Raw genomic sequence first — 12,046 nt, forward strand, 5'->3', positions numbered from 1 at the left:
TATCTACATGGGCAATGTGGTGTTTTAAGGGGGTTGGACAAAAAAAACCCTGACACATGAAATCCATCAGTTTTCATAACGCCCATTAAAAATGGACAGACAGACTGGAAATAGATGAAAATTGGGGATGCAAAACGACCTTGAAAAACTGACAGTTGATAAATTTTTAATGGCCATTTTTTTTCACCATCGTGTGAATGTAGCCTAAACAGACTCGCCTCAGACTCCCCTCTCTCCTGGGCCTGCATTCTTTATGATGAAAAAATAACATGTGGTCTGTATTTCATTGCTTCTGCCATATATTTATAATTTGAGCATATAAGTGTTTAATTCATACATATTTAACCCCTTAAGAACATGGTCAACTTTCACCTTGAGGACAGAACAATTTTTGGATTTTTTCCTCTTTGCATCCCGGCACTTAGAACTTTTTTATTCTTTGTTTGACGTAGCTGTATGACACTCTTTTTTGCAGAATTAGTTGTACTTTATGAAGGTGAAATTTTTTGTTACATTTACATTATCGTTTCATTTATATTAATTTAAAAAATGTATGCAGATAAAAAGCAGTTTCGCTGCAGTTTACATGTAATTTTTGTTTTTACAGCATATACTGATCACCATAAATTACATTATAAATGTGTTGTGCAGGTTGTTACTGTTGTATCTATACCAAATATTTGTATATTATTTTATGTTTTGAGACTTATATTTAATAAAGTTAAAAATGTGCATTTGTGTGTTTTTTTTTTTACTGAATTTCTTTATTTCATTACATCTTTTGGTTTTTTATTAATTGAACTTTTTTTTAAATTCCATATGGAGATTTTTAATTTTAATTTAGATTTTTTAACTTTAATGTACTGGCATATATCTATGTGTATTGTGTACTGTTAAGTTTGCCCTAACAACAGGAAATATGATCAGACAGTCCTGATGTCCCTCAATGGACCCTGGGCTGTCTGTCCATATAAGGTTTGTCCCTCAATCGCTTCACAGGCATTCCCTGAGAAGAGATCAATGGGATTCCCACTTCTCATTTTCCCTTTGAATGCTGCTATCAGCTTTGATTGCGGCATTCATGGAGCTAACAGCGAAGATTTCTCTAAATTCTGCTGTTAGAGGGGGGTTTTGGCTGTGTACTACAGCCGTTGCCGTGTTCCTAACAGCGTGGGCACAATTGCTGTGCCCGCGTTATCAGCATGATGTGTCTGCTCGTCATTATGCGGCAACTTTCAGCCGCTTATGACGAGCATAGATGTCCACGTCGTGAATCAGTTAGAGCAAAAGACATTAAAAATAATAGACATGTTTCGACGGTTCTTACTGTGAATAAGGAGAGGAATGTCCAGTTGGTAAAGAAAAGCCAATTTCAGAAGTCATAAAACCCTGAAGTTTCATAGGACCAATGTTCAATCCTCCAAAAAATTCACTGACTTGGCACTTTATCAGTACTGAGCATGTGGGACTGTATACATGACATGAAACCAAGTACACACTAAATGCATTATACATTTTCACTAGTTTGCACAGTCCTTCCAGATTTAGAGGGAACTTTACAATGAAGGACACAGGTCTATGTGTAGCATAGAGTTCATCAAGATTAAATGAATACCTGACATTAGCTTTATTCTTTTGGACTTCTTTCCATTGAGACAAAGCCTTCTCCATATTTATTTGTAGGGTGTTAGCCTAAATGACAGGAGATAGGAGTGATGGTTGACAAGCATAGACAATTATTGATGATATATGGTATTCTGTTATGTGACTTACTGGGTGCTCCTCAGACTGAAAGAGTAAAATACTTGTATTTTCTTGATTCTGGATGGTTACCACAAAAAGGGAATTGTAAGGGTGACTCCCCATCACAGAACGACAGTTTTCTATATTTTGCAATTGGATACTTTCCAGGCTTTCCTATAAAATATAATAGACATGTTGTAATTATATTTTGTTAAATTGTTAAATTGTCCCTGATGGGAGACATCAAGGACAATTATGACATATCCACAGGATATGTTATAAATCTTAGATGCGAGTCCCACCTCTGGGACCCGCACCTATCTCTAGAACGGGGTCCCCTAAACCCCGTTCTACTGCTCTGTGCTAAGGCTGAAGCATGTGATTTCCACCCCTGAATTATTGAAACAGCGTAGCTCACTGAGCTACACTGTTAACGTAATTCCCATAGAACTGAATAGAAGTTATGTAAACAGCATAGCTAGCATGCTACGCTGCTTCAGTAACTGCCATTACAGAAACAGCATAATTCATGAGCCGTAGAATGGGGTTTAAGGGGCCCCATTCCAGAGATGGGGGCGGGTGCCAGAGGTGGGACCTGCATCTATCTGACATTTATGACATATCCTGTGGTTATTCAAAAGAGTAGTAGGACAACAGCACACGTCTTCAAATCATCAAAGTGGTTTTATTGTCGAGACATCCACAAACGACAGGCAACGTTTCGACCCATAGTGAGTGAGGGGTCTTTGTCAAGCCTAACATCATGTCTAAAAACATCGTTATAAATAGGTGAATACAAAAAATCACATGGTCCGCTCCAACCAGTGAAAATCGTGAACCCAGTCTCCCAGGTGAAGCATACACTAGTCTTAATGACATTCTTCAATTAGTTATATAATCTTCAAAAAAGTGTAACAAATGCAGCATATAATACATCTTCAGTACATCATCAACAATAATATTGTCAATCACTGTTGTTGTGATAGAAAAACGAAGGAGGGAAGTTCACCACACTCCAGATTCCAGTTACGATCCTAAAGCGCTACTGCGCTTGCTCCGCAGTCAGTCGTCTCTGCTGCACAAATAAAAATCAGCATTTGATCAAAGAGAATCACAATCGGATATACGTAGATATGATACTATCCTCAATCATGGTAAGAATCCATCGAAATATAGCTATATGTCTAAACAACTTGAGGCAAACTCAATTCGGTTGTTATAGACGCCTTCACTAGGTGACGATAAGTCACGTGTGATTAGGTCTCCGAAGAATCAGAAAAAAAGGGGGGAGAAGAGGTCAGGTTATTACTACTTCATAATATAGATCACAAAGTGATAATGTAATCAAATAATCTAATGCGTTAAATCGCCTACATAAATTAGATCACAAAGTGACCAAAAAACCTTTTTGGGGAATGCTCGTAATACCTGTCCGACAAAATACATCAGACAGTTATACCGCAAAAAACACAAGATTATGGAGTGATGATCCATCATCATCTATGACCTCTCTAATAGGATCCCTCTGACCTCAAAAGACAATGCACAAAAAAACTCCCGATGGATAAAAACATAAGAGGAGCCATTACGATCTTCATTCTGGTCATATATCCGCTGGTGTGTGGTGAATAAGCCTCCATCAAGAATATTCTTAAACTGTAAGAAATATTCATAATATAAGATAAGAAATAGATGCAATAAAATTTAAGAAATCACCCATCATGTGTACATTGTTAATAAAAAATGTTAAAAACAGCAATGGGATCTCAGAGTCCAGGTATTATCTTATATTCTAGATTCAAACCTTTAGGGTATAGGGAATCTAATTCAAAGATCCAACGTAATTCCTTCTTTTTCAATAGCTTCTGTCTATCCCCTCCCCTCCTGAGTATCGGGACACGATCTATTACCCTAAATCTCAATTGATTTAATTGATGATTTTTCTCAATAAAATGCCTCGGTAATGGAAGTTCCATCATTTTCTTCCTGATTGTACTCTTATGCTTATTAATTCTCAATTTAATAGGCATAGTCGTCTCTCCTATGTAAATTAATGAGCATGGACATGTGATCATATACACAACGAAATCTGAATTACACGTAAACCTATGTCCAACATTAAAGATCTTCCCAGTGTATGGGTGCTGAAATTTATTCCCTTTCAAAATATTATTGCAATTGCAACAATTCAAACACGGAAAATTTCCATTCTCGGGGGGGCAAAGTAGTGATTGTGTGTTTTTCTTCCTACTTCCCACGTCTGACTTAACCAGTGTGTCTCTGATATTCTTAGTCCTCCGATATGACAAAATAGGTGGTGTTCTCAACGTGTCAATCTCATTATGCCCCTTCGACACTATTGGCCAATTCTTACGCAGAATATTACCTATGCGACCACTCAAATTGCCAAAGATTGAGATGAACGGTATACGTTCAGCTGGTATACTCTTGATTTTGGGCTCCAAACCATTGTCTAGTCTATCCTTATGTTTCTGCACAAGATTCCTAGGATAACCTCTCCTCTTAAATATCCACAGGATATGTCATAAATATCAGATAGATGCGGCTCCCACCTCTGGGACCCGCACCTATCTCTAGAACGGGGCTCCCTAAACCCCGTTCTAGCTGTGTTTGCTATCACTGACTCCCGGCCACTTCCTGACTTTATGGTCGGGAGTTCCGAAAACAACGTAGATCGCTGAGCTACGCTGTTTTCGTAACTCCCATAGTAGAGAATAGCAGTTACGGAAGCAGCGTAGCATGCGGGTCAGAGGTGGGTCTGACATTTATGACATATCCTGTAGATATGTCATAAATGTCCCTCGTGGGAAAACCCCTTTAACTTTGACAAAAGTAATGGAATGCATCAACCTTCAAAAATTTAGCACATGCAGCTCTAAGACCAGGTTCACACACTGAAATCTGGGATAAAATCAAAAAGCAAGGAGTGGTAGTGGTACAAAAGAATTTTATATCTCAGTTCTATACAGATGTGCCCACAATTTCTCATTTTACTAATACAATACAATCTCATGTCATTTAGTAAAAAAAACATATACGTTAAAAGTATACTTTTTTTTAACATCTACATCTATGGGCGACAGATGACATCCGTCAGTCATCCGTCAAAGCAATCCAGTAAAAAAAACTCTATGTTAAGTGGGCGATGGATGGCTGACAGTATATATTTCTTTTACATGATTGTTTAACATTCAGCACCATACATTTTGTGATATGTCGGGTTTAGAGATGTGTTAAAATGAAGGATGCATCTGTACCTTATTTCTCTTTTGCATTCAATGACCGTTTTGGAAATGAAATCCTTGTATGAACCCAGACTTAAAATACTGAAACCGCTTATGTTCAGTGGGTGCCACAATATGCAGCCAAGGGAGCAGAGTGTACTATGATACTCATTGTGTGATTTGAGCAGCTCCCACTGTGTACTGTGGACTTTGATATGTCCATGCCCTGCAGTTACTGTTCTAACTAATGTCTGGGGTTCTACATATTATTAACTTCTCCATTTGTTATATATTTTAGACTTTAGTGGCCTCATTTAAATGTGAAAAATATATAGCAATAAAGGGACTTGGTTGCACAGGTCACCAGTAAGCTTTTTCTCTTATAAGAAGAGGCTATAAAAAAATGGGCTTCTTTAGTTTGGAAAAAAACACCTTAGGCTGTGTTCACACGTCACAAATTGATCGAGAAATGTGGAACCAGCCTAAGAGGTAATCCTATTAATATAAATCCATATTAAGAGATTTAGATGTGCTTATAAAACACAGCAGCAGTTCAGGAAATTATTTGTAACGTACGTGAATGTATATTTGCTATTATAACATATAAGCAAATATCTTACCCGAGATTCCAAGTCTGTCAGTATCAATTCTTCATTTTGTACCTGGAGAATCATTTCTTGACCCCACACTTTCCCCTCTGCATTCAATAAGCAGAGACGTTTCAGACAATCTTGTACATTTCGCAGGCTATTATCAAGGTCACATGTCAGCAGGTGCTGGAATTGACACATTTACATTAACAAAACGTTACTTTGAATGAATGATTATTGCACTTTATCATTTAGAAAAAAAAACTCAGTTTGTCAACTTTGTTAGGTGTTATCTGAAAAGTGACATTTGTTCTCTTACAGGGAACCTCATTTTAAAGTAGGCCGCTGTTCCATCACGTGACCCGCACTTTGACTCCCTGAATCCTACAGCGACAGCTCTGTGGACAGGAAGTCAGTCTCTCTCTATGCAAGCCTATGAGAGTCTCGATGTAAGTCTTATAGGATTCCATACAAAAACTGACCTCTAATCCACGTAATTGACCCTGTAAGATTCATGGAGCAGAGCGGCTAACAAATGAAGCACCCGGTAAAAGGAACAAATGTCACTTTCCTAATCAAGTTTACAAATGGAGGAAGAAATAAAAGATTTCCCTGGAGCGGTTCTTTGAGTAAGATTGGCTTAGATGTCTTATTGCCCTGTTTTTCTGCAGAATTTTACATTGTTTTCAAGAGAATTTATTTTTGCAAATCTCATTTAGGCCTCATTGACACGCAGCCTTCTTATGACTCCATACAAACCTTGACGTGTTTTTTTGAGGTGTAATACATCACCAATAGGAGTCTATGTGGGGATACTGTACAACCCGTATATCTCCGATTTTATATTATGGTGCACAAATATTTTTTTCTGTTGGATTTAAAATAAAAAAAAATGTATCTTGTTTTAAGGTATTGTTTTAAGGTATTGTTTACAGAGGTATTCTCCACTAGAAGCAATTAATTAATACTGCTTCTCCATTTTGGTTGCTACGGGCAACTGCACCACTTTTCCTTTGCATCAGTTTTGATAAATCTCCCCCATTGTCTTTCAAATAGTGCTTTATATGTGATTTGTCTATTTATTTATATATTTATTGACATGTTACATAATAAGTATGTATAGCATTATTCTATTACCTCTACTCGATGATAAAAGCTGCAGTCAGCTTTGGACAAAGATTGAGCATATTCTTTCCTCTGATCTGTAACACGGACAAAAATTCAATTCAAGCAAACTATGATTCACATACAGTATTTAATCCTTTAATAATTATTTTACCTTAAAAGTGCCGATGTATCATGTTTATTCCAGGACGTATGATTATTATTCTATAGGAGTTTAACTAATTAACCAGTAAGATATTTTATTTCCCTACGACCATTTGCCTTTTGGCTCAATATTTTGTGTGCTATAAGGGACCATATTGCGGGTCACATAGTTCAATATATGGCATCTGATGGCGCCATGGTTTTATATGGTGGTACGCATGGCCCTATTGAAATGCACTACCAACATATTCGAGATATGTGCAATGTGGATCCCAAATATAGTCATGTGCATGTGGACTTGTAACGTGTCCTACACCACTAAACCTGTTAATACTGTAAGTTGCCACAGGGGAAAAGCATTCAAAAGTTAATTTCTGTACTGTAATATTTGGACTATAAGACTACACTTTTTTTCATTTTACAGAGTGAGGCCCAGTGCACACAACCGTAAAAACGCCCGTAATTTTGAGCTGTAATTACGGACCCATAGACTTCTATTGGCCATGGGTACCTTCACGTGCCCGGGCCGTTGAAAAATATAGAAGTCTATGGGGCTCCCGTAATTACGGGTGGCTACGTGTGTGCACCCGTATTTACGGGAGCGTTGCTACGCATGGTACTCACTGTCCAGCGGTAGTCACTATCCAGGGTGCTGAAAGAGGTAAACGATCAGTGCTGGATAGAGACAAGGGGCTGCACTGATCGGCAGTAACGCTTTCAGCACCCTGGACAGTGACTACCGCTGGACAGTGAGTACCATGTGCAGCACTCACAATATAGATTTCTAATGTTTCCTTCAAAAACCCGCAATAAAAATAGTTCATACTTACCCAGAACTCCCTGCTTCTTCCTAAAGTCCGGCCTCCTGGGATAAAGTTTCATCCCATGTGACCACTGCAGCTAATCACAGGCTGCAGCGGTCACATGGACTGCCGCGTCATCCAGGGAGGTCGGACTGGATGTCAAAAGAGGCATGCGTCACCGAGACAACGACCAGGGGGAAGTGTGAACTTTTTTTCTTTCTATCGCTGCGTTCCGCTGCGAAAACTCTGCCCAAAAGCTCTGCCCCTTCTCTCTATCCAGCACTGATAGAGAGAAGAGGCTGCCGATCAGAGCGGGATAGAGAGAAGAGGCTGGCGATCAGTGTTGGATAGAGAGAAGGGGCTGCCGATTAGTGCAGTGCAATATCTCTCTCTCTACGTGTAAAGAGAAGCAGAGAAAACAGGTCCGTAAATACGGGTGGAATACAGGTGACTACGGACCCGTATTTATGGGCACTGGCCCATAAATACGGGTTAAATACAGGTGACAAAGTACCCGTATTTACGCCAGTATTTACGGGAGGAATAATATACAGTCGTGTGCATGGGGCCTGAGACTCTGCACTTTCTACAAAAGCCTCAGTACCTAGCTATACAGCCTCCATGCACTTCAGACTCTATGTGCATAGAGATATTCTCCCCTAGAAGAAATGCTTCTAGGGGAAAATACCTCTGTACCTACGGAGTCTGAGGGAGCATGCCAAAAACCTCTGAATGTCTCCATATGAAATTGGAGGCATATGCTGGTATAGGCGTCATATTATGACTCTGTACAACTCGGATTTTGTACAGAGCTGCAATATGACCATGTACATGGGCCCTTATAGTTACAAAAAAATACAGTGTTGTCCTGTCCAGTGCTGGCATATTACAATGTCTCACAAAAAAGTATTCCACAAGCTCGGTCAATTTATGGACATTTTTATAATGTTTATTAGTAATATTTGTAGATAATAGTGTACTGTATATATGATTGTATATAAAAGAACTTGGTGTAAAAATTATAATTGTACTTACTGTAGATGGATTTTGCACTTGGTCTGCTACCAAAATTGTTGGGTTTTGTGGATTCTACATGCTGTGCAAGCACACCACTAATGGAAGACAGAGATTGCACATGAATCCATACAACACTATAATATATTTAAACTTTTCCCTATTTCATTCAATCGTGCTCTCTATGCCTATTAGTCAGCTGTGGCATAAAGAGCAAAAGATGGTGGGCGGTCGTTAAGGGGTTAAAACAGCTGTTAACATTTTTTAGGACTTTTGGTGTGAAAACGATTCATGTGATAACCCATTTAAGTAGCATAATTATTGGATGTTATTATACAGAGTAGCAAATGGGACATATTCTTTGAGGATGAGTACTTACTCTATTGCATTCAGAATGTCTTGATCCATATTTAGTGTTCAGACCCCTAAAAAAGAGAAACATTTATTTTATAGACTGTTATTTTGTGTGTCTCCCAACACTAGTTATTGCTATAGCACAGTTACATAGTTTGTACGGTTGAAAAAAGACACATGTCCATCAAGTTCAACCAAGGGATGGGAAAAGGGAAGGTAAACATTTCTACACATAGGAGCTAATATTTTTTTTGTTCTAGGAAATTATCTAAGGACATGTCCAGATTCAGGATTACTAATTCTAATGTCAAAGTGATATTGTTATCTTCAACAGTGTTTATGATTGTTTCTATTTTTTCCCAGAATGGCTTGATTAGATCACAGTTAAACCAGATGTGTGACCGATTCCCTGTTTCTTTTTTGCTGCGCCAGCATATTGGGCTTTGGTTGGGATCTATTCTGTTCAGAAGCTCTGGCGTTTTGTACCAACGTGCTATTACTTTATAATTTAGCTCTTGTATTTTTGTAGAACTGGAAGTGGACTGAGAGTTTTTTAAAATTCGGTCTGTCTGTTCCTTAGTGAACATTTTACCCAATTCTCTTTCCCATTTTGTCATGAATGAGGGTATTTCTGAGTTAGCGATGAGAAGTTGATAAATTTTTGAAACTGCCTTTTTGGAAACAATCTTAGAGGAGTAAAAGTTAGTGAACAAATTAATTGAACTTGTATCTAGAATATCAGGCAGGAAAGCCTTAATTGATTCGGTAATCATATTGAATGTCTGCTCATCCAACCTAATATTAGGAAATGCGATTTCCATTTCTTCCAGTGTAATCAGTTTTTTGTTTAGAATAAATTTACTTGCTGGGAGTAGCTTCTTTCGTGTTCGTGGATAATTTCTTCTTAAATTTTTTGAGTTTATTCGGTATCAGATAATAGATTGGTGTGTGAATACTTATATTACGTATAAAATGATGTTTTTTGTTCAGTTTGTGCCATGTTCTAATAGTTTGATTAGTCAAAGGATTGGGTATATCAGAATATTTGAATCTATTATAAGGTGTTGGCCATATGATATCTTCAACTTTAATTTTTAGTAAACTCAGCTCGAGTTCGACCCAGAGCTTGCGTTTCGTAGGGCTTTGCCACTCCATATATCTGCATAAGTGAACAGCATTTTGTAATTTTCTATGTCTGGTAGACCAATTCCACCTGCTTTTTTGTTTTTTACGAGTGTTGAATATTTAATTCTACATCCTTTAGCTTGCCATATAAATTTCGTTATTATCTTTTTAAGTTTATTGAAAAATGTCAAAGGGATGTCAATTGGTAGCACTTGTAGTAGATAAAGTATTTTTGGTAGTATTACCATTTTTATGATGTTATTTCTTCCAAACCACGAGATTGGTAGAATAATCCATTTCTCCAAATCCGCTTCTATTTTAGTCAACAGTGGCTTATAATTTAAATCGAAGAGATCTTTATAAGAATTGTTTAACTTCGTACCCAGGTATGTAATGTGAGAACAGTAGTTTTTAAAGGGGAAGTTCTTAGACATTTCCTTCCACTTTTGGGGGTCTATGTTTACGTTTAGCAATTCTGATTTTGTTGTATTAAAGAGGCTCTGTCACCACATTATAAGTGCCCTATCTCCTACATAAGGAGATCGGCGCTGTAATGTAGGTGACAGTAATGCTTTGTATTTAAAAAAACGATCTATTTTCACAACATTAGGAGTGATTTTGGTTTATGCTAATGAGCTTTCTTAATGCCCAAGTGGCCGTATTTTTACTTTCGACCAAGTGGGCGTTGTACAGAGGAGTGCATGATGCTGACCAATCGGCATCATGCACTCCTCTCCATTCATTTACACTGCACTAGCGATATAGTCATATCACTATGTGCAGCTACATACACAAACCCTAACATTACTATAGTGTCCTGTTAATGAATACACATGACCATCCAGCCTGGATGTCATGTGTACTCAGAATCCTGACACTTCTGAATCTTTTCTGTGAGATTTACAGCAACGGATACGAAATCTCGTTTACCTCGTAATCTCGCGAGATTTCGTATCCGTTGCTGGAATCTCACAGAAAAGATTCAGAAGTGTCAGGATTCTGAATACACAAGACGTCCAGGCTGGATGGTCATGTGTATTCATTATCAGGACACTGTAGTAATGTTAGGGTTTGTGTATGTAGCTGCACATAGTGATATAACTATATCGCTAGTGCAGTGTAAATGAATGGAGAGGAGTGCATGATGCCCATTGGTCAGCATCATACACTCCTCTGTACAACGCCCACTTGGTCGAAAGTAAAAATACGCCCTCTTGGGCATTAAGAAAGCTCATTAGCATAAACCAAAATCGCTCCTAACGTTGTGAAAATAGATCGTTTTTTTAAATAAAAAGCATTACTGTCACCTACATTATATCGCCGATCTCCTTATGTAGGAGACAGGACACTTATAATGTGGTGACAGAGCCTCTTTAACTTTGAAGTTTGAAACTCCTCCAAATATTTTGAACTCCTGTAATAGGGCTTTAATCGATTTTCTTGGATTGGATAAAATTATTAACATATCGTCTGCAAATGCGGCGGTCTTGTGTTCTACTTTATTACACATAAGTCCAGTGATCCCCTTGTTTTCCCTAATCATTTTGACCAGGACTTCCATGGTCATTATAAATAACAATGGAGACAATGGACAACCTTGTCTTGTGCCGTTCTTTATTTCTATTTGGGGTGAGAATTCTTCGTTTATTTTGAGTTTTGAGGATGGATTTTTGTACAAAGCCATAATTTTGTCTATAAATTTAGATGGAAGACCAAATTTTTGTAGTGTCAATTTTAGGAACAACCAGTCTACTCTATCGAATGCCTTTTCGGCATCAGTAGTCAGCAGAGCAATAGGAACGTTCTTACTCCTGGCTACTTGAATCACATTCAGAATTCTAACCGTGTTATCTTTAGCTTCCCTGCCTGGTGTGAAGCCCACTTGTTCTAGATTAATTATGTT

The 12,046-nt window shown here is 38.0% G+C and overlaps 1 protein-coding gene across 7 annotated transcripts in view; it reads right to left on the bottom strand.

Moving 5' to 3' along the window:
• EPS8L3 (EPS8 signaling adaptor L3) overlaps positions 1-12,046 on the bottom strand; it is a 169,343-nt gene that overhangs the window by 107,736 nt on the left and 49,561 nt on the right. For 6 of the 7 annotated variants that reach the window (XM_075853658.1, XM_075853655.1, XM_075853657.1 and 3 more), the window contains exons 2-7: positions 9,044-9,089; positions 8,686-8,762; positions 6,716-6,780; positions 5,609-5,764; positions 1,774-1,917; positions 1,616-1,692 (exon numbers count right to left, since the gene is read on the bottom strand). In XM_075853658.1, coding sequence (XP_075709773.1) covers positions 1,616-1,692; positions 1,774-1,917; positions 5,609-5,764; positions 6,716-6,780; positions 8,686-8,762; positions 9,044-9,072 — 548 coding nt within the window. In that variant the 5' untranslated portion in view covers positions 9,073-9,089. Of the gene's footprint in view, positions 1-1,615; positions 1,693-1,773; positions 1,918-5,021; positions 5,173-5,608; positions 5,765-6,715; positions 6,781-8,685; positions 8,763-9,043; positions 9,090-12,046 lie in introns of those variants that run through there. The other variant, XM_075853659.1, reaches the window with a different exon arrangement.

This window comes from Rhinoderma darwinii, chromosome 2 (genome assembly GCF_050947455.1).
Source record: "Rhinoderma darwinii isolate aRhiDar2 chromosome 2, aRhiDar2.hap1, whole genome shotgun sequence".
In the NCBI taxonomy this organism is placed as follows: domain Eukaryota; kingdom Metazoa; phylum Chordata; class Amphibia; order Anura; family Rhinodermatidae; genus Rhinoderma; species Rhinoderma darwinii.